Raw genomic sequence first — 23,361 nt, 5'->3', positions numbered from 1 at the left:
AAAATAAAATAAAATACTATAAAACAAAAAAATAGGTGTTTATGGGGTATGGATTTGGAAGAGACCAAAAAAAAATATTAGATAGGATTAAAAAAAAAAAAAACCTATATAATGGGGTTTGGAACGAAACACGTTGGGATCCACATCATCCCAACACCGGTTCGGTCCCCACCCAATTCCCATCCAGATTGCCTAGTGGGATCAGAAATCACCGGGTCTTAAAATACTAGGTCACAATAAATCCCCACCATCATATGTGAGATCAGGCGACACAAGGTGTTTCATTATTCCCAAAAAAAATTCACGGTAATTTTCTCAGAACATTTGATGCTCGTGACATACCCATTTTTGTACCCGATACCAAAATTGATGGTATTTTTCATACATTTCCAATCATTTTATCATAGAAATATTAAAAGGATAACAAAGATATTTTATGGGTCATAGAGAGATATTACGAGGCAAAGAGTGTGGTGGATAAGGGAACTGGAACCTCTCAGTCACAATGGCTATTCCCCTTCCAAAACCTTTCACCCCCAACAACTACACCATTCTTTCTCTGACTAAACATTCGCCTAAGCTCACAACCACCTTTGCATTTTCAAGTGGCCGGAAATTGATAGAATCCGGCTCTGTACAACAAATAACGGCTAAAGATGCCTCATCTCTCATAGAAAATGAAGGATTTCAGTTGCTCGATATCAGGCCAGAGTGGGAGAGAGAGAAGGCTTTTGTCCGTGGTTCTCTGCATGTTCCCTTATTTGTGAAGGAGGAAGACAGTGGTCCTATCACATTGTTGAAGAAGTGGGTGCACTTTGGGTATATTGGATTGTGGACTGGGCAGCTTCTCACCACCATCAATGAGAAGTTCTTGCGGGAGGTGGAAGAGCTGGTTCCTGACAAGGAGGAGAAGTTGATTGTGGCCTGTGGAGAAGGGCTCAGGTTAAGTTTCTCTCTTTTTTCTGTTTTTTTGTTATTTATTTATTTGTTTTTGGCTCGGCCTGGCCCAGACAAGGTTAGGGCCGAGCCTAGCACGTCCTATGAGGACAAGGACCGGGCAAAGCCGTGGCCGGGGCCGGCCTATTGCCTCCCTTACCGGCCTATTGCCTCCCTCAGGTGAGAGTAATTGTAATCCTCAGGACCGCAAGGGGGTATTTGGTAATTAGGTCAACACCATCCAATCAGTGGTCTGAATGATGATGGACAGAGAGTATAACTTGTTAGATGACTTTGGGGAGAATCTCAGCCATAACCCTTATGAGCAGCGTTTTAAAAAACGTCGAGACTCGGAATTCGCGAAAAGGGACCGGATTGGTAAAAAAATCGGAAATCGTCCGGTTTTAGAGAGAACCGGACGATTCCGCACAGTGACTCGCCAATTCACTGTGCGGAATCGGCGAGTCCGTGAAGAACACGGGTTGCACAGTGTTTTTCACGGGATTCTTTGAAATTTGTCATTTTTTTATCATTTTTCTTGTTTTTTTTGGCATGTGATCTAATTTGTAGACTGTAAACAGCTTTATTAAGCTTTTTCAAGGATTAAATGGTGGAAAAATTTGTTGTTTTTGGATCACGAAAAATTCGGTGTTTAGGGTTTCCGCCTTTTCTGAAAGTTTCATGCCAAATAGCTTATGAATCTTTCAAAATTTGTAGGCATTTTGATCTTAAATCTTTGAATCAAAACCTTTTGTTACTAATTTGTGATAATCGTTGAGAAAAACAGAGTTTTTTGGAGATTGAAGGCTTCGGTTCACAAAATCAGGTAAGAACTTTGGGTTTTTTTTTTTTTCCGCCATTTGATTTATTTCACGGCATATTTTGAACATAATGAGTTCAATAATTAGGGTTTTTAATCTTTATTGTGTCTAGTATGATTTAAAATTTTCAATTTTACGTAATCTGGTCAATTACAGCAAGATATTTGATATGAACACTGAGATGTCTGCGGAACCAAATTCCGCTGTTTTTTTTTTTTTTTTTCCGCCTTTTGATTTTGTTTTCACAATATATTAGAAATAATGTGTTAAAAATTTAGGGTTTTGATTCCTTATATTGTTGTTTATCAGAAAATATACTCAATTGGATGTAATTTATTCACTTAGAGGTGAATTTTTGAGTTAAAATCGCTTATGTAAAACGACTCTGTGAAGAACATAATTTTTTTTTTTTTTTTTTGTAACCCATGATAGAATTTTTTGTAATCCACGATCGAATTTTTTGTAATCCATGATCGAAATGTTTGTTTTTTTTTCTTGTAATCCATGATCGAATTTTATTTTTTATTTTTTATTTTTGTAACCCATGATAGAGTTTTTTGTAATCCAAGATCGAATGTTTTCTAATCCATGATCGAAATGTTTGTTTTTTTTTGTAATCCATGATCGAATTTTTTGTTTTTTATTTTTTATGTAACCCATGATAGAGTTTTTTGTAATCCATGATTGAATTTTTTGTTATCCATGATGTAATTGTTTTTTTCTTTTTTTGTAATCCACGATCGAATTTTTTGTTTTTTTTTGTTTTTTTTTTTTGTAATCCATGATCGAATTTTATGTAATCCATGATCGAATTTTTTGTAATCCATGATAGAATTTTCTGTAATCCATGATCGACTTTTTTGTAATCCATGATCGAAATGTTTGTTTTTTTTACTTGTAATCCATGATCGAATTTTTTGTTTTTTTTTTTTTTTGTAACCCATGATTGAATTTTTTGTAATCCATGATCGAATTGTTTTTTTCTATTCTTGTAATCCACCATCGAATTTTTTGCTCTTTTATGTTTTTTTTTTTTTGTAATCCATGATCGAATTTTATGTAATCCATGATCGAATTTTATGTAATCCATGATCGAATTTTTTGTAATCCATGATCGAATTTTTTGTAATCCATGATTGAATTTTTTGAAAATTTGTAATTTTTTTTTTTAATCCATGATCGAATTTTTTTTTGTAATCCATGATCGAATTTTTAGAAAATTTGTGATTTTTTTTTTAAAATCCATGATCGAACTTTTTAAAAATTTGTTAATTTTTTTTTTTAATCCATGATCGGATTTTTTGAAAATTTGCTGTACTTTTTTTTTTATTATTTCTTTTTATCCATGATCGAATTTTTTGAAAAATGATGATTTTTCGAAAAGATGTGAAAATCGTGATAAATTGTATGTTGATGGATTATTTATGCAAAAAAATGCATGTTATTATATTTTTAATAAAAAACTGTATTTTTTTTATCTGTTGTTCATGGATTTTTTAGTTGGAATGACTGATGTTAGCCGGCTCTTTGAAGAATTGTTTTTATTATTAATTTTTTAATGCAAAAAATGTATGTTCTTGATAATTGAGTTGTAGCCATGTTTGGAGCTTGCATTTTGTATTATTCTAAATATTTGTAATTGATATGTACGAAAATATTATTGTCAAAAAAGGTATTTTGCATTAACAAATAACAACGAATATGACTACATGAACTACCGCAACATATTATCACTACATATGGTGATTATTTTTCTTTTTGAACTGTTAGGTTAATTTAAACTTTTTACATCTTAAAACAGTTGAATCATGTCAAGATCTACAGAAGACCCTGCATGGCAACATGGGGTCAGACTTGATCCCAACAAGAAAGACAAAATTATTTGTAATTACTGTCAAAGAGTGATAAGTAGTGGGGTACATAGGTTCAAGCAACACTTGGCAGGGGTTAAAGGAGAAGTTTCTGCATGCACTAGTGTCCCTAGTAATGTAAAAAAACAGATTGTGGCAATTCTTAATGCTAGCAAAGGTAAAAAAATTGCCAAACATAAGATGAATGAGGAGATAGCTAGTTTATATACACCATCAAGCAGGAATGATACAGAAGAGCAATATAATTATGACCTAGAAGAGCAATATAATAATGAGCTGGACATGGCCACAAGATTGAGTTTACATGAACAATATCAGAGGGAACGTGGGTTTAGAATGCCTGGTGGGTCTAGCTCAGACATGCATAGTGGGCCTAGCTCCGATATGCATGGTGGGCCTAGTTCAGATATGCATGGCGGGTCCAGCTCGAGCATGTATGGCGGGCCCAGCTCAAATATGTATGGAGGGGTTGGTGACGATATGTATCAAGGAAAATCAGTTGTTGAAGAAATTGTTTCTAAGTTACCTAGGAGTGCCAGTATTGCAGGTCATGGTCGTAAAGACCCATTTCTCTCAAAGCCTAAGTCACAACAGATGACCCTAAAAGGCATGGTTAAAGGTACAAGAAACATGTTAGGGAGATATGTTGGTAAATGGTTCTACGATAAAGGGATTCCCTTTGATGCAGCCAACAGCCCATATTTTCCACCTATGATTAGTGCAATCCAGAGAGTCGGGCTCGGGGTAAAACCCCCGACGACATATGAGCTCAGTGGGCCAATATTAGATGAAGAGGTAGAGGAAGTTAAAAAGTAGATTGAATAATATAAACAGAGTTGGCCAAGGACAGGAATTACTCTCATGAGTGATGGTTGGTTAAATAAAGTTAGCAAAAAGGAGTTTTTAAACTTCTTGGCCTATTCCCCAAAAAGTACAGCTTTTTTGTCTAGCTAAGACGTATCAAGGACGAAAAAGGATGCAAACTTCTACGTACGACTATATGATCAGATAGTGGAGGAGGTGGGAGATAAGCATGTAGTTCAGTTTATTACGGACAATGCGCGTGCATGTGTTTCTACGAGCAGCAAGTTGATGGATAAGAGGAAACATCTAGTATGGACCCCGTGTGCTGCACACAGCATCGATCTTATGTTAGAGGAAATTGTTGAGATCAAAATTGTGAAGGAGACTCTAGATGAAGCAAGGTTGGTGTCGAGATTTATATACAACCACTCTAAAATATTATTTCTGTTTAGAGAACACTCTAAGAAAAAAGAGATAATCAGGCCTGCCATAACCCGCTTTGCGACCGATTACGTAGCTGTGGACTCCATTCGACAATCTGAAGGTGCATTAAAGAGATTGTTTACTTGTGAAGAGTGGTTAAATGACCGCCTCTCGAAGTCCAGTATCGGTATAAAAGTGGATAACATAATCTCAAATAGGCTGTTCTGGTCTCGATGTTCCAGTGTTGTAGAGGCCACTGCCCCTTTGGTCACGGTGTTGAGAATGGTAGATGCTGATAAGAAAGCTACCATGGGTATCCTTTATGAAGGTATTGAGAGGGCGAAATCAGCTATTGGGGAGAAGTGTAATTTTGCTAGCAAAGTGATCGAGATTATAGAAAAGAGGTGGAACACCAAATTTGGACGTCCAATTCATTATGCTGGTAAATATATATTTATATCATTACAATGTTTCAGTTTAAATCATTTTTTTATGAAATTGTAAATGACATTTTTCTACCTATATATTTTTTAGGTTACTACTTCAACCCAAAATTTTTCTATTTGACACCCGAACAACCCCACAAGATTATGGAAGGGGTCAGATACATTATTGCAAGGTTGGAGAGAAGCCATCGAAACCAAGTAGCAGCAATACAAGAGGTATTATTTAATGTTTGGGTAAGAACTTCATTGAGTTGTTATATTTGTGAGGAATAATGCACTAAAACGTAATATATTTGTTTTAGCTTGCTATGTATAGGGATGCTATAGGATCCTTCGGAACTAGACTTGCCAGAAATTCTCGAACTATGATGGATCCAGGTTATCCCCTCGCTAATATTTTGTTTATTCATATATTTAATCTTATGAATTGTTCTTGCCCTTACAATGCTTTTTACATTTTAATTCAGCTGAATGGTGGGAGATATATGGTACTGATGCACCTCACCTAAAGAGGATAGCAATCAAGGTGCTCTCCCAGACATGTTCTGCTACCGGCTGTGAGCGCAACTGGAGTACGTTCCAATGGTTGCACACTACTAGGAGGAATCGACTCGCTTCTGAGAAGCTTCATAAACTAGTCTACGTTCATTATAATTTAAACTTCAGAGAGCGACAAATAAGAAGGAAGCTTGAAGACTATGGGCCGATAGACTTAGACACAATATTTGTCACAGACACAGCAGACCAATGGGTAGTAGAAGAGGAGGAGCCAGTGTTGCACAAGAGAGCGTTCATTGAGGTTATCGGTGATGAAGATATTGAAGAAAGTGATGAGCAGCATGAAAGAGGAAGCAGCCAGCCAATGTATCCACAATATGTCGGTGATATTGCACCTAATGAGGGAGAGTGGGAAGGGGGTCTAAGAGAAAATGAGAGAGATGATGATTCTGAGGCCACCCTATCCCAGTCATATTATTCACATATCGAGTCCCAACAGCAACAGTGTAGGGATGAGCACGACAGTGTAGGTGAGCATGAAGGATGGACAAGCTTCGGGGATTTTGGATTGGGAACACAACAAAACACTAACACTCAGGGATTTGAGAATAGTCAGACGCCCGCTAATATCGATGATTCGTTTTTAGATCGAATCAATGAATTGTCAAACGAATTCAATCAATGGCACCAGTGTGACCAAGAAGAACAACAACGTCGTCTATCATTTTATTTTTAGATCGTATGTTACTAATTTTATGCTTTATTGTAGTCCATGTATGTTGATATACTTATTCCATGATAATTCTATGTTTATCCTTTTGTGTGATGTAAATTAAATATTGAATGGCGGTTCATGCAGGGAAAGAACATATCAATATTCGCATATTCATTCAAAAACATGAAAATTCTTAATGGAGTACCCTCATTTCTTATTGAATTCCTAAAAAACAATATTTATAATGAATTTTAATAATTTTTTCGGATTTTTTTGAAACTTTATTCTGACCGATTCACCCGATTCCCAATCCGGATCGCCGATTCGCCGATTCGTCGATCCGGATCGGTTTTTTGAAAGCCCGATCCGGGTCACCGATCCGTTTTTTAAACCATTGTTTATGAGTTATGACTGCATCTCGCTTGCAATCACTAGGATTACGGTCTTCCTACGTAGGACTATTATTAGTGTGGAATGGCTTGAACTTTTTTTTTTGTCATGTCACAAATTGTGTATTTATAACACTCATATCCATATCAAATATAGATACATATAACATAGGAGCATACTATTTCATTCACGTCTTTTCCATCATTTAGATTTGGGAAACATAAATATTTCATTTGAACTTTAACTAAGAGTGTAACTCATCTTTTTTGGCTTTTTAATTTGCAAGTAGTTTGTTATATATAGTATACTTGGTGTCACATGTTTGTGGCGATTTCCATTTGAGTTTCCAAGTAAAGCATCCAAGTAAACCTTAATTGACCGTTGATCATGGTTCATGGACGATGAAAACCAACCTTCTCATAGATTTTATATGATAGCTCTAAGTGAGTTTTCCCATTCTTTGTCCAATTCTTTTGCTATTTTTGCCATGAAATTAAGTTTGAAAGATGTATCACTGACTAGATGAAACCAACGGCTCAGATCTTTGATGGCTGTGAAAAGATTGCACGAGAACGGCTACCAGAACTTGGGTTGGCTTGCCGGAGGTTTCAACCGGACCATGGACACAGATTTCCCGGTAGTTGTGGGGGCAACAAAACTGCAGTATGCTACTATAGGTGGTGCGTCTTACTATTTCCTTCAATTGCTGTTGCTTTTTCAATCAATCGGAAAATAATGGGATTAACATCTCTTGTATTCAACTAATATCTATGTGCACAATCTAGGCATTTCTTTCCACCAAGGCTATTCATTTGTTTGTGTTGGCACCAATTATATCGGATCCCTAGGTTTTTAATACAATGCTTAAAGCCTTAAATATGTAGAGTCATTGTGGTTGTAATCCACGAAGTAAAGTATGAAAGAAAAACTAATGTGATATTACCGAGGGATATACTCACCCAACAAGATAACACATATCATAAGAGCGGCCATGTGTATCTCTTGAGGACACATGACAACTATCTCACTTACTTAAATATCTTTCCTTTAAAAGTACTTTTTTATAAGTGGGTAAATAAATAAAAAGAGTTATATTAAAAAACGTTTGGGCCTAAATATTTTTCAAACATTAATCTCTCTAACAATTTGCGTGATCCTAAATGGTGTGATAATTGGAATTTAAAATTTTCATACAACAAGGATCAAGGCGCATCTTGAAATACCAAGGAGTATCAATCTGGATAACAAGGGTTCACAATTCGGACCTAGTTCGGGTCCGTGTTGGCTCAAAGTCAATTGGACCCAAACTTGACTCATTGGATTGGGTTGGATCAGGTATGAATCTATAAAAAGAAAATATATAAGAATTATTTTACGTATTTCATACTACATAGTTAATATTATTTATATGTAACATTATTTATATGTAATTTATACTAATATGTTCAGTCGGGTGGGCCTCGACACAGATCCAACTCGATCCGATAGGATCCAAGCTGGACTCGAACCCAGACCCGGTCGGATCAAGCGGACCCAGACCTAACCCAGACTTGGTTAGGCCAAACACGGCTTATTTTTCACAAAAGTCTCTCTCTCATTTACGGCACTAACTGTCAACAATGAAAAAAAAAATGGTCGAATAGAAGAGAGTGAAACCTTCTCCGTAAGTGTTTTATAGGTTTTGGGGGAGTAACAAAAGAGGGGGAGATTTTCTTATCTCTTGCGATGAGATATTCTTGTTGTTCTTATCTCTTGCGATAAGATAATTTTATTTTCCGACCATGTTCTATTTAAACTTTATTCAATCCCAATTTCCCAGGTTAAGAGGTATTTATAAATCATGACGCACATGCCTAAGATATATATGGTTTTAATATTGAAATTGAGAGTTTTGAACCGATCTTGTAGGAGAAAAAATTGGGTTGGAATTATCAGATCTTAACAAGCAATTGGGCTACAAAAATTTCTCGTATTTTGGGGACAAACGTTTCACCCCATAATAAAAGGGAATATGAAACTAAACATGTGGGATACCATTTGTTTTTTATAAAGAAAATGGTTTGATGGGGTGCAGCGCTATTAAAATAAGTAAAGCCTCACCTCGGAACTCATCGAAAATTGCATTTCAAGTGTTGGAAAACCTTTACCTCCATCATTTCAGTGTGAATATTATGGTTGTGAAGAAAAATTAGGATTTCAAGCTCAAAAACCAGCCTGTGGATCTGTATATTTTTGTAGTTTCAAAATTTATTGTCGGTGTTAGAAATTGACTTTAAAGCTTTCATGAAAATTTCCGTTTTTTTAGTTTCAAATTTTATTGCTAAAAGTGCTTTTAAGACGAGGATATGAGGTGAGGCGTTATTTTGTTTTTATAAAGCCTATGGCTTATAGAAATTTTTAGTTTCAAATTTTATTGTCAGAAATTGATTTAGAGCTATCATGACGATTTCTGTTGCCGAAAGTGCTCTTCGGATGAAGATATGAGGTGAAGCTTTATTTTGTTTTTATAAAGCCTAAGCCTTATAGAAACTTTATAAACTTTAACACCGATCCAAGCGGTATTATCTTAAAATAATATTTTTGGGGCAAGCTTTCTATGCTTCCCCTACAACATAAAACTTATATACTTCCCTTTATCCAACCGTCCATTCTGAATGGAGGGTTAAGATTGCCCCAATCACAATGTCACGTCTCTACATTATTTTATTTTTATTTTTTTTTCTACAAACTATTTTAACACCAAATTCTATACTTCTAATCCTCTATTAAACTCACACCAGCGAAAAATATAAAAAAATATTTTCAATAAAATAAAATAATCAAAATACCCCTGAAAGTTTTAAGGGGTATTTTGGTCATTACATTTTATCGAAAAATTATTTTTAATATTTTTTATAGGTGTTCCCCAATGAGAAGATGACACGTGCCAAAATTTATATTCATGCCATTTGTATAAAAAAAAACTAAAAATAAAATACTTTGAGACCGGATCTAATAAATGGTGAGTGATTCTCTTGAACAAAATTAGATGGCTGGATGGTAAAGGAAGCATAAATCTTCTGTAGAAAAAAAAGTAAAAAAAAAAAATTTATATTTTTGTGGTCCAATTCATAAGAAAAAATACATTTCCAAAAAACACATTTGGCCTACCCAAATTGAGAATCGTTGTGGACGAACGCCGTTTTTGTCCCTAGAGACCCAGGTTCGTTATATGATACAAGCTCTATGGTCCCACACCACGTATTTAAAACACCAACGTTAACCACAGACCCATCACTTTATTCATCATTGACCCTCGCTTGCCTAGCCGATGTGGGACTAAATAGAGAATGCCCTGGTAAAATAACAAAACAAAAAGTGCACAAGATTTAATATACTTTGTCTATCTAAAACTCAAACTTTGGGATAGTTTTTCTCTAAAAGCTTTACAATAGTTTCTCTCTAAAATTTGATATGGTTTTTTTTAAACAAATTTTAATGTACTTTCTCTTCAAAATTTAAAATTTGAAAATATATATCTAAAAATTGAGATAGCTTCTCTCTCTAAAATTTCCAAGTACTTCTCTCTCTAAAATTTAATATAATTTCTCTCTCTAAAATTTTAAGATACTCTCACTCGAAAACTTAAAATTTGAGATAGTTTCCCTATCTAATAATTTTGAGATAGTTTCTCTCTCTAAAATTTTTTTAAGTAATTTCTGATATGATATAGCTTTTTAGGTGTTTAGGAAGTCAAAATTGCAGTTTTTTTTTCAATTATTTTTTAAACGATTACTATAAATTTCATTCAAAGAAAGGGTGTAAGCACCAACGATGATTGGTGTACACCACCCTTTATTAATACTTCAACTTCAACATTAGTCTCCCTAAAATAATTAAATAGCTCAAAGGAGCCACTAATTAAAATAAAAAGAACTTCATCAAAAATGCTGCTTAATCTCCATGTTGATTTCGATTTTCCGTTTGCCCAAGCAATGACATTGCTTGCATCACCTTATGGCCCTTAAAGTATTTTATTAGTTTTGAACTCTCCAATAGAGCTCTTGTCATACGAACTCCCATCAAAATTCAGTTTTACACAATTTTCAAATGGAGGAGACCAATTTACGTTTCTTGCTCGTATATCAATATTTGGCTTAACAACTTCAGTTGGGTTCTAAAAAATCTGAGATTTGAGAACAAACTTACTTTCCTTATGAATTGAAAACCATTCAGTTGCCGATGCTAAAATGTTCGATTTAAAACTATCAGTCTCAAATTGTACCCCTTTAAATGTTCTCCTATTTTCTCTCTCCAAACTTTTCATAAGGTGCTAAACCATAATGATCTCCATAGTATGTTCCAATCTCCAGCACCAGCACCAGCACCAGTGCCACAGCTTTTGAGTAAAAGGGCAATGTAGAAGAAGGTGGTCCACGCTTTAATTGTCTCTCAAGCAAAGTCCACAAACATCAACTATTATGATTCCCCTATTATGGAGATTGCCCACAACAGGCAACTTCTTTTGACACGCCAACCACAAAAATAATTGGATTGGATCTTCAATGGCACCTACACTTTCCAAATTTTGCCTAGTTTTTTTTATCTAAAATTCTGCAACAATCTATAGATTGATCCGACTGAAAAATACCCCGAAGGTGTAAGTTCCCGCACCAAACAGTCATCTTTAGTAGGTGCATAGTATAAATTATACAACAAATCAATGAGCAACTAAAACTCATAAATGAAAGAGTTTGCAACCCTCCTGTGTCTATAAATAATATTCCAAGAAGAATTAGTAGAATCAACCCCAAGAAGAATTAGTAGAATCAAAACAGAATAATGTTTGATCGACCTTACCGACCACCTTATTATAATGTCGAAGCTAAACAGGTCAACAACCATGTATTCCATTCCAAATGCTTGAAAAACTAACTTAGATCTAGGGATTTTAATTAGGCCAGTCAAGACATCCACTCCGTAGTTCTCTTTTAACATTTCACCTCACAATCCTCCTTGATGAGGACGGAAATGCCACCACTACTTTGTCAAAATAGGCTAGTGTTCATCACTACTTTGTCAATATGTTAGTGTTCATCAATCTTAGCTTCTTAATCCCCAATCCACCATCCTTCAAAGAGGCACCTACCCGTTCCCATTTCACAAGCTTTAGTTTTTTCTCACTTCCCACATTGCCTTATAAACAAGATATCATTGTATTTTTCAAAATTTTGATGACCTGCTTAAACACAAGTGTTCATGGATCTGCAAGATTTGTACCATTTTTTTTTAAGCTTCGAATTTCATAGTTGGTGTTGAAAATTAGTTTTAGAGCCATCATGGAGATTTCCAATGCCTAAAATACTCTCCAAATGAGGATTCAAGTTAAGGCTTTACTCTGTTTTCATAAAGCCTAGTCTTTATAGAAACTGCATCTTTTTCCAAATCCCACCATCGAAATACAAAAAATTTAATATCTAAGTCACGTTTACTTCTTAGTTATACTAATTTATTCATTATTTTTTAGGATGATGGGAAATCCAAATATAGGTTAATTTTGAACTGTCTTTATTTTTTACAAGAGTACTTAATTTTATTAATTGAGTGGTCCCATTACAAACATATAAAGATTAAAACAAAATATATGAAACTACTAAAGAATTTGACAGAGCTCCCTTCTTGGCCAAATCATCAGCCATGGAATTTGCCTCCTTATACACATTGTAGGGTTCTCAAGAAACGCTAGCTCATGGATCCAAGAATCCAATACTGGGATCCTACCCAAGATTGTGTATATGATTGGCTAAATATAAAGTAGTTGAATATAATTATAAATTGAATGTGAGAAATAAAGCAAACATAAAAAAACACATCACCACAACACATGATTTACATTGTTTGCCCCATAGGGTTACATCCACGGCCTCGATAAGTAGAAATCTATTATCACAATGAAAATTACAGTTTTCGGTTACAAGAGATATACATCTTTTTAGAAATCGATAAAAGACCATTACCGATCTTTTCTTCTAAACTCACTCTCCCAACCAAACACCAGTGTCTTTTTCATCGTAATACTGCTGCTAGAAAGATAACCTCAAGAGGAACTGAGAGCTTTTCTTTATTTAGAAGTAGAATCCTTACAAATAAAAAACTCATGAGAATAACGCTTCTCACTAGGAGGCTATGTCTCTCTCTTGGAGACCAATCTCCATATTTGGAGATCCATTCACATAACCCCCAAAAGGGTGACTCTCAAAAGGATGATATTATGTCCTACTTGTTTATCTTTTATAGAGACCACCTCGAGCTTTTTTTTTGCTCCTCAAGAAATCCCTTCTCTTTTTCCCTTAATACCTTTAATATTTTAATAAAACATAGGTATAGTGATTTTGACTATCACCAAACCAATTTTGACTATCACCAAACCTAACACACATGATTAAAAGTAAGTACAATTCCATCGCCAGATCCATAACTTGCATCCAAATGTATCTAAGGTCCCACATAGGTTCAAATTACATTAATGGATACCATTTAAGGAATCACCTTCTACAGCCAAAGAATTACTCAAATTTTAGGTTATGTAGTGATCTAGAATTGAATTGTAGTGTTCTAAAATTGAATGAGAGATGTTTTAAGGGAAATATGGTGTCCAAACCTCCAACTTGTCATATATCGAAACCCTGCAATAGACTTTCAACCAAATAATTTTTCCAATAAAGTATCTAAACTTTTGTCCCTAATATCCAATGCCGCCGGAACTCTCTCTCTCTCTCTAAGTAAATCCCATGCTCAAAGTAATTCAAAGCCCACAATCAAATAACACAAGATGCTGCAAATATTATTGTCCCCTTACTCTCCCCAATAAACAAGACTTACCATTTCATTAAAGCATTCAAAAGGTTTAGAATGTCTATATACATCCAACCAATATTGTTGGATGTGATCACCTTAGCGCAGCAAATAAATGAATGCATTACATATTGACTCGGTTAAAGTAGTAGCATATGGTTAGATTGACAGCTGCGGCTCAATTCCTACAAAAGGGTATGGCGCCTCACCACATTAACTCACCCAAAAAAAAATCAGCTGCCCAAAAGGTGCAGTTTTTATAGAGCTGAGGCTCTAAACAATCAAAGTATAACACACCTTCAAATAGTGTTGAGAAATGTAGTTTTAATATTGAAAATCTTTGTGATAGCCTTAAAATATATTTTTATTTTTAATTATAAAATTTAAAGCTTCAAATGGTGTTAAAAAATGTAGTTTCAATACTGAAAATCTTTGTGATAGCCTTAAAATATATTTTTATCGTTAATTATAAAATTTAAAGCTTAAAAAACAATGTAGATCGAGCAGATCTATTAAAAATTGAAAATCTTGAAAAGTGACGGCCCAAAAACGCGTTACAAGATGAACTATTTTCAAAACTTGGAATCTATTTTTTTCTCATGTCCATGCATCTGGATGTCGAGATGATCAATTTGAGGATATTAGGGCATCAAAACAACCTATTCTCATGAAGTTTTTCAGGTAGGTTCTAATTTGATTGTTTAGAGCCTCGGCTCTATATAAACTTTTTCCTTTACGTAAAAAATAATGATTTATGCACCTTCAAAAGTGATGTTGTTTGATCCAAATTTTAAAATATCCGAGCTTTTCATTCTAATGATAAAAAAAAAACGCAACCCAGTTCGGAAAAAGTGAAACATTATTTCAATTATTCATTATCCGCCGAAAGAAATTCAAGACCAAATTTCTCACAAATAACATTGAGTTCTATGCTCCTATTAAAATAAGAAAGAACAAAGAACAGTCCATTGTCCGCCTCAAAAAGAAAGAAATTCAAGACCAAACCTCTCACAAATAACATTGAATTTCATGATCATATTAAAAAAATGATAGGACCCCAGAAAAGTATAAACTTAAACAACCCAGAATAGAACAGTACAAACTTCAAAAGTGTAAAGAATGAAGAATGTTGATGCGAATTATAGTCCACCCCAACAAAATAGTAGAGAAAATTAACACAAATATCACGTTAAACTTTTAGCTCATCAATGTCGCCATGCAGAACCTACAAAGATCAGTCCCCTCGAACTCCTCAGCTCAGCTGTGGTCGATTTTCAGAGCCTTGATAGAAAAAGCTCCGGTACATTTTCAGCTCCTTGGTAGAAAAAGAGGGGAAACGCAGAACAAGACTAAAGAGATGAAGGCCCTTTTTACCACTAAATTTCCAGATGATACCGGCAAATTCCAGCCATGAAATTGCTCACCCAAAAATCTCCAGACTAGACCTTGTTTTTTCCTATCAAATTCCGGACTCTTATCAGATTTCGGAGTCCTATCAACTTTCCTGGTTAGAATAGGCTTCCGAAGAATCAACAAAAAAAATTCTGAGTCCTATCACGAGTCAGGTAACTTTCCTGTTCAGAATAAGCCTCCAACGAATCAACGAAACCTTTTTGTTGTTTTTCCCTCTCAAGTTCGGGAATCCTATCAAATTCCGGATTCCTATCCCAAGACCATTCACCCTCATAACTTCTCCGCCAAGAATTAGAGATAGAACCAGAAGAAAAACATGAATTTGGCGCTTTTTCGATATGGAGGGGGTTTGGATCCATCTTTTCTTGCACCTGTTAAAAACAACGCAAGGATACATAGTGCCTTTTTCTTTCTCTGCAGAGAAAAGTTGTTAAAAACAAAGCAAGGATATACAGTGCCTTTTTCTTTCTCTGCAGAGAAAAGTTAATAAAAAAAGATTCAAAGAAAAAAGGAAAAGAAAGGAAAAGTATGATCCGTTAAACTTACGATTAAATCGTCTGGCTTGGTAGGCGCCATGGTTGAATCTTTTTCGAGTGATGAACAACATAAATAACGCATAAATTTAGTCTTGAGTTTGGGCTTCGTCATGGCTGCCATGGAAGCTTCAAGCAAGAGGCGTCCTATTTGATGCGTTTACACAGGTGGTTTAAAAAATAGATCGGTGATCCGGATCGAACATCCCAAAAATCGATTTGGATCGGTAAATCAGCAATCCGGATCAGGAATTGGGCCAAATCACTCGGATTAAACCTTAAAAAAATTCAAAAAAAATTATTAAAATTCATTATAAATGTTGTTTTTAGGAATCCAATAAAAAATGGGGTACTATATTATTAACTTTCATTGTTTTCATCAATTTATGAATATTGAGATGTTCTTTTCCTGTATGAACTTATGTTGACCATTAAATTTACGTCACACAAAAGAAATCATAGAATTATCATGGATTAAGTATATAATTATATATAGACTACAATAAAAAGTTGACTAAATTGATGAAAAATTGGCCACTAAAATATCTATTATCATATTTGAAAGAGGGTTTTAATTTTATTTTGCTACAACATATTATGTTATGAATCATGTATTTTCTCTTTTACTTTTTTTTTCTTTTACGATATATTTACATGTTTGTAGTTAAAATATTGATTTTTTTGGTGATTTGTTGATTTTTTTTCTCACTTGGACGATGAAATTGAGCATATATCGTATTCTTTCATGAATAATTGATTCTTTTTTTATACAATGTGTCTTATTTTGACATTCTATTTTTTTTGTTTTAGTTTATTTGACAAATAATTGACTAGGTGATATATTAATGGGTTAAGTATTAGGTGAAAATGAAACTGAAGTCTTAAAATGTCATATATATATATATACATATATAATTTTTTTTTTTTTTAGAAAGGTCAACATTCTTATATATTCAGTTATTCATTTAAGTCTTATTGTAAAGTAATAGTTAATGTCTTATGCTTAAGGTGGGGGAGGGTTTTGATTTTGGTGAGGGTACCCTGTCCCTAGGCGCCCGCCTAGGCAGCCAGGCACCCAAACTGCCTAGGTGCCCAAATCCCTTTTTTTTTAACATTATTTCCCATATGGTATCACATGAGTAAAAATGGGTTCAAGCTCCTATGTGGATTTTGCAAAGCATGCCATGAGGGAAGCAAGTGCTTTATTTAGTAAACTAATTAATGTTGATTTCACTCAAATAGAATAACATACCACATACATGGATGAAGCTTGTAACTTGTTTTAGATGATAGCAGAGAAGCTTATAATGCAAAATGATGTTACTTTTTTAGTTTCACTCATGACTTAATGAGTTTTGGGATTGAAATGGGTTAGGGAAAGCAACTATGAGGATTCAAAATATCATTATCATTATCATCCGAGCCTTATCCCAACTATTTGGAGCCATGAGTATTTTGAACTCTTCAAGTATATTTATTTTTCCAACATATAGGACTGAATCCGATATATGGGAAAAATGAATATACTTGAACTCAAACATTCTGCCCCATAAAGCAATGTTGTTCTCACAACTGTTCATATAGAACTCCCCAATCATGGACAGGAAAAAAATTGAATAATGTTTTTCAGTTATGTGATCACCAATCTGTCTAATGAATCAACATGAATTCTGTGTGGACTTCTCATTATCAGTCCCATGCAAATTATTCATCACACAAAGCAATGACATAGACATCCCAAAACAATAAAAATACTACAAAGAAAAGCCATTCACAGAGGAAAAGCATATTACAACTAAATATGAAACAATACATGAAAAGGCCCATTGAAATCATGCACCTTGGAGAGACAGCAGCATCCACCAAAATAGGAAATAACCCAAAGATGGGTAGCGCTTTTTCTCCATCACAGTGCATCATTTCAAGGGAAGGTGATGCCCCAATGGACTATCGTAAAAACCACTTTCCTTTGAATTGTGGTTTTGCTTTCCATAGACATAATGCAGGCATAAGTTAGTAGAATTAACAAATTAGTGAGCAGCATAAGTTAGTAGAATTCTTCATTAGTGAGCCGCATTAGAGGACCAGCCAGTCCAATTGAAATCCTTAAGAATGACGACCAAGTAAAAATCACTCAGTATACCGCACATCACATATTCCCTTGTTTGTTGCAAAGATAACAATGGGCGACAGTGCTCTTCAAAGCACCATTCAGGTAAGAAAAGCATTCCATATCCAGCATGTGGACCTAAAATACGTTTTGAAAAAGCATATGAACAGACGACAATGAAAACATATCATGTGTCCGCATAGATGAAAAGTGAATGCATGCATAAAACATGGGAATACCTTACTATAGATACATCGCTTACTTGCTTGTACATGAAATATAGAATTATAAGGCATTATAGCAATACAAACCATAAATTATCTTAATTAACCAAAAAAAAAAAACCATAAATTATCTTTCATTTTATACTGAACCATAATTATACTGGCATGCTGTTTGGAAATACTTTTGCAAAGAAGCATAGCACAATCAGGCCATGGCTTGCAATAGACAATTCAATATCAGCCCTAAATCATTCCTTATTTTACATTCCATGTCCATAAAAAATAAATTTGTGTAAATACACTGATTGAGGAGGAGAAAAAAATTAATATATTACTTCATGGCTTCGGAGTTTTGTATGACTGAAGCACTAATGATCACAATTCTTTAATGAACAAACACTGGAATTCAATTAAATAAGTAGTGTAATAGAAAAACCATACCTGAAATGTTGCACATGCACATCACAGTATGTGCAGAACCACAGGTTACCAAAGATCGTTTTTCAAAGAGCCTTCCATATAAGAGAAGCCGAGTTTTAACCTTGTGGGGTTTTCCACTAATCATGAAGCACATTCCACCTAGGTGAAGTTTCACTGGGAAGACAATTTGAGGCAGCTCAATCAAGTTTTAATCTTTTCATTCAGAACAACGCGTGTTATCGAATTTGTCAGGTATATTCAATTTTTCCAATATATATGTTGAGTCCTCATACTTGCTTTTTCTAAAGCATCCTCAACCCTGATTTTCTCTAAACCATAGGAGAACACTCTAAAAGTAACATCATCTGGCATTATAAACTTCTCTTCCATCAAATTTAACAAGCTACAAACTTCATCCATGTTTCCGTCCTTACAGAATCCATGTATAAGTGTATGATATATTATCCTATCGGGAGTCAAACAAGCATCGATCATTTTACCAAATAAAGCACTTGCTTCCACCATATGGCCTGCTTTGCAAGCCTATTAAGGAGCGCCCTACAAGTAATAACACCTGGCTTGAATCCCTTTTCACTCATGTGACACCATATAAGAAAGGCTTCATTGAATTTCCCTCTTTAGAAGACCCATCTATGATAGTAGTATATGTGAACTCGTCAGGAGAGAAACCCCTTTAGTTCTCTTGATTCTTTCTTATAACCTCTTTTGATAAGCCCATTTATCAGCATGTTATAGGTTGTAGTATCCGGTTCTATATTTGCAGAATGCATGAAGTCGAGCAATTCAAACGCCTTCTGAAAATCCCCCTCTTTGCTGCGCCCATCAATTAATGCATTATATGTGACAATATCTGGGAGAAAACCATCCTCTCTCATCCTTAAAAATATGTATTCTGCATCTGTAATCTCCTCAGCGTGGCAATTGCCATCAATCAGAGCAGTATAAGTAACAATAAATGGTTTCAGTCTTTTCTTTAACATTTCACAAAAATATCTAAGAGCTTGGACGGTATTTCTTATTCTACAATAACCTCTAATAATGGAAGTGTAGCTAACACAATCAGGAAGCAAACCAAAATCACACATTTCTCTAAAGAACTCTATAGCCTGTACCAGATCACCATCTTTGCATACCCTAGAGACAAAACTGTTATATACAAATATGTCAGGGGTGTAACCATAACTTTTTAAGAGATTCATGGCTTCCTACAACTTACCCACATTGCAATATCCATCTATAACTGCAGATAATGAAAGGAAATCAGGAGAAACTCCCCCTAAAACTCATTTTATATAAGAGAGAATGAACTTCTTTTATGCTACCATTTTTTAATAGAGCATTAATTATCATTGTGTAGGCTACAACATCAGGCTTACACCCATTAATCTCCATGGTCAAAAGTAAGTTCTGAGCACTTACCAGATCACCTCTGCCACAAAATTCATAGATAAATAGACTAAAAAGAATGATCTTCGGCTCAATCCCCTGGCTTTGTAGGTCCATAAACACTTCCCAAGCTAATTCAAACTGTTTCAAATTCAAGAGCTTACTGATAAGAGTATTGTACACTCGAGTTGTGGGATATAAGCCTAGAAGCTTCATTTGGAAAGTATCATCTACCATGTTTTCCTGCAAATAACAATGAACTGCCATGCTAAGCACAGTTGTAGAAGTTTTTCTATCCCTTCGAGTAGGCATCAAAAATTTCACAAGGTCCTCCCCCACTTGACCCAACAAGATAAATTAAAAATTCAGTTGCTATATGGTTAAATTTTGCAGAGACCAGAATGTTTATCAATGTACATACAGACCCAGTTATTTTTTTCTCTCTAACCATCTAAACATGTAGAGAGACAATCGAGCATCCCGACTCCCTTCAAACACATCATTTAGAAGACGAGAAACACTCCAAGGGCTCATATCAAACCTTGATACATCGGAACAAACTGAATTCCACCCACATTTCCGAATAATTAAAGATATCCTCTCTGCAAAATCCACATTTTCCTTTATGGGTTTTACTTCTTGTCTTCTGAAAAACAATAAATTCTCACAAATGGGTTCATCGGAAGTCATATGTTCTCTCTCTAAAGAACACAGTAACCCCAAGTTTCAGATTGATATGAACTTTGCAAAGCTCTTTCTCGCTTCTCGCACTAAAATTGAGCCCCTCAAAGCTGTGACTGAAGACTGAAAAGGAAAATGCCATAGAAGAACAACATTAAAAAAGAAACAATAAAAACCACCAATATACAATCGATCTCAGGCTGCCTCCCACTCTCATCTACCTAATCTTTATTTCGTCTCTACTCCCTGCGCTCTTGCTCTCTCTCTCAATCCCCCTTCTATTTCTCTTTAAGCTCTAGCAATCCATGACCCTTCCAACCCAGCTCTTATTTTATTTCACCCTCTCTCTCTCCCCATTCTACCACTCCCCCTCTCCTCGTGGCCATGTCCATATCACATTCGTCTGAAGCAAGGAAGTTCGCCATTATCAATCCCTCAACATAACTCCTTCGAAGTTCGTCTGGGCTTCGAACTGAGCCGCTTCAGCACCCAAAAGTTCACATTCGATCCCCTTGGAAGTTTTTCCTTGTTCAATTGCCTCGCTTATAAAAACTGTTTTTCTTTATTTTTTCTCTCCCCCTTTGTCTTGAGCGCCCAAGCTTGCGGGTGGGTGGTGGGCAAGCTCGAGCTTGCCACTGCGCGCGTATGTCGAGCCGAAGTTCCTAAGTGCCGTGTACGCGTGGCGCGTGAGTTTGCTTCTTCACCGGGCCACTCTGCAATCTTAAATCTTATCTTTGAACTATTTTTGTTTGGGTGCAACTTTAAACAATCCAATCAAGGCCCTGCTCCAAAATTTAGCATAACATGTAATTTGAGTGTTAAAATTTATTAAAATTATTTGAAAATCTATTATATCTAGCTATAAAATTTTAAACTTCAAAAATAGTTAAAATTAATTAGATCTACAAATATATAAAAATCTTAAAAATAAATGGTTTAGATAATGTGTTGCAATATGTACTATTTATGGTGACTCAAAATCTATTTTTTTTCATATTCATACATCTCGATGTCGAGATGATCAATTAGAGGGCTTTTCAACATTAAAACAACCTTTTCTGATGGATTTTTGAGGTGCATCTCTAATTCTATATTTTAAGGTTGCATTCTTATATAAACTTTTTGTTTTGAAAAAATTATATATAAAGGCTAGGCTCTAAACAATCAACCTAGAGCTGGGGCCTTCATTCTCACACCAAAAGGGTAGGGGCCCAAATCCCCAATGACTTCCTTCTTTTTTTTCCTTTTTTTTTTTAGAGCAGGGCTCTAAACAATCAATTTAAGGCACACCTAAATACCTGAAAAATTCACTAAAAGATATTGTTTTGAAGCCCAAAAATCCTCAAATTGATCATCTCGACCTCAAGATGTATGAACATTAAAAAAAAATAGATCTTAAGTCTTAGAAATAGTGCATCGTGTAATGTATTTTGGGACAGTCAATTTTCAAGATTTTCAAGTGTTCATAGATTGCTTGATCTATGTTACTTTTGAAGTTTTAAATTTTATAATTAGAGATGAAAATAAATTTTCAGGCCATCAAAAAGATTTCTAGTATTGAACATCTTTTGACACTATTTGAGGGTGCATCTTACTTTGATTGTTGGATAAAGTTTATATAAAGGGGAGGATCTAAACAATCAATTTAGGGAGCACCTCAAAAATTCACTAAAAAATGTTGTTTTGAAGTCCAAAAATCCTCAAATTGATCATCTCAAATGCAAGATGTATGAATATAAGAAAAAACAGATTTAAAGTATTAGAAATAGTCCATCTTGTAATGCATTTTTTTACCATCAATTTTCAAGATGTTTGAATGTTCATAGATTTGCTTCATTTACACTACTTTTCAAGTTTTATAATTAGAGATGAAAATAAAATTTCAGGATATCAAAAAGATTTTATGTATAGAAACAACATCTTTCTACACTATTCGAAGGTGCGTCTTCTTTGAATGTTTAAAGCCACAGCCTTATACAAACCACACCCATTACAAATAAGATAAAAGTTTATATAGAACCAGGCTCTAAACAATCAAATTTGAGCCTACCTCCAAACTTTCACTAGAAGAGGTTGTTTTAATGCCCAAATATCTTTAAATTGATCATCTTGACATCGAGATACATGGACACGAGAAAAAAATGGATTTCAAGTTTTGAAAATAGTGTATTTTGTAATGCATTTTTTGACCGTCAATTTTAAGATTTTCAAGTTTTCATAGATCTGTCGATCTATACTATTTTTGAAGCTTTAAACTTTATATATAAATATGAAAATATATTTTAAGGCTATCACAAAGATTTCCACTATTGAAACCACATTTCTCATCGCTATTTGAAGGTAGGCTATAATTTGATTGTTTGGAACCTAGGCTTTATACAAACCACACCCATATAATAATATTATCTATAGTATATTAGATTTAGATAAAAGTAATTTTCATAAAAAAAAATTTGTCAACAAACATGCTTTAAAGAAATATTATTTTCAAGCAAGGCTTTAAAAATGGATCCACGATCAAGATCGCCTCTCTAGATTTTCGATGTGAAATGGATCGGTGATCCAGATTCACAAACTAGATATTCAACAATTTAAAAATTTAGGAAGTGAGGCCGGTTCTCTGACAGAATTTACCGATTTTATTAGCAAACCAGCCAGAATCGGCCGTTTTATTTTGGGAGCCAGTCGGTTTTTGAAATTTTACGGAACCAATTTGGAGCTTACAATTCCCAATCCAAATTTGCCGGTTTTGACATTTTTTAAAACTTTGTTTTAAAGGCTCCATAATTATGTTTTGGAATTCTTATCGTGTTGATCAAAGCAATAACTTATAAA

General features: G+C 34.6%; 2 protein-coding genes and 1 long non-coding RNA gene across 3 annotated transcripts; 2 read left to right on the top strand and 1 right to left on the bottom strand.

The window, feature by feature from the left end:
• The first annotated feature begins 492 nt into the window (after nucleotides 1–492).
• Nucleotides 493–7,702, top strand: LOC18433401 (Rhodanese/Cell cycle control phosphatase superfamily protein). The gene is made up of 3 exons (XM_088873815.1): nucleotides 493–942; nucleotides 1,724–1,762; nucleotides 7,445–7,702. The coding sequence occupies exons 1-3, from the start codon at nucleotides 506–508 to the stop codon at nucleotides 7,638–7,640; spliced, it is 672 nt and encodes a 223-aa protein (XP_088729941.1). The 5' UTR covers nucleotides 493–505; the 3' UTR covers nucleotides 7,641–7,702.
• On the top strand, nucleotides 2,369–6,625 carry LOC148781075 (uncharacterized). The gene is made up of 4 exons (XM_088873814.1): nucleotides 2,369–5,297; nucleotides 5,390–5,517; nucleotides 5,604–5,679; nucleotides 5,769–6,625. The coding sequence occupies exons 1-4, from the start codon at nucleotides 4,721–4,723 to the stop codon at nucleotides 6,533–6,535; spliced, it is 1,548 nt and encodes a 515-aa protein (XP_088729940.1). The 5' UTR covers nucleotides 2,369–4,720; the 3' UTR covers nucleotides 6,536–6,625.
• A 7,028-nt stretch (nucleotides 7,703–14,730) lies between the features above and the next one.
• Nucleotides 14,731–21,262, bottom strand: LOC110007201 (uncharacterized). The gene is made up of 3 exons (XR_002280870.2): nucleotides 18,460–21,262; nucleotides 15,698–15,961; nucleotides 14,731–15,522 (listed from the first exon to the last, which is right to left on the bottom strand). It is a non-coding gene; the product is annotated as an uncharacterized LOC110007201 (long non-coding RNA).
• Between the last annotated feature and the right edge of the window lie 2,099 nt (nucleotides 21,263–23,361).

Source organism: Amborella trichopoda, chromosome 8 (assembly GCF_054954075.1).
Source record: "Amborella trichopoda isolate Santa Cruz 75 chromosome 8, AtrichopodaSantaCruz75HAP2 v2.0, whole genome shotgun sequence".
NCBI classification, from domain to species: Eukaryota; Viridiplantae; Streptophyta; class Magnoliopsida; order Amborellales; family Amborellaceae; genus Amborella; species Amborella trichopoda.
Note: the sequence above shows the minus strand (reverse complement) of the source record. Positions and strands in the feature narration are given on the sequence as shown.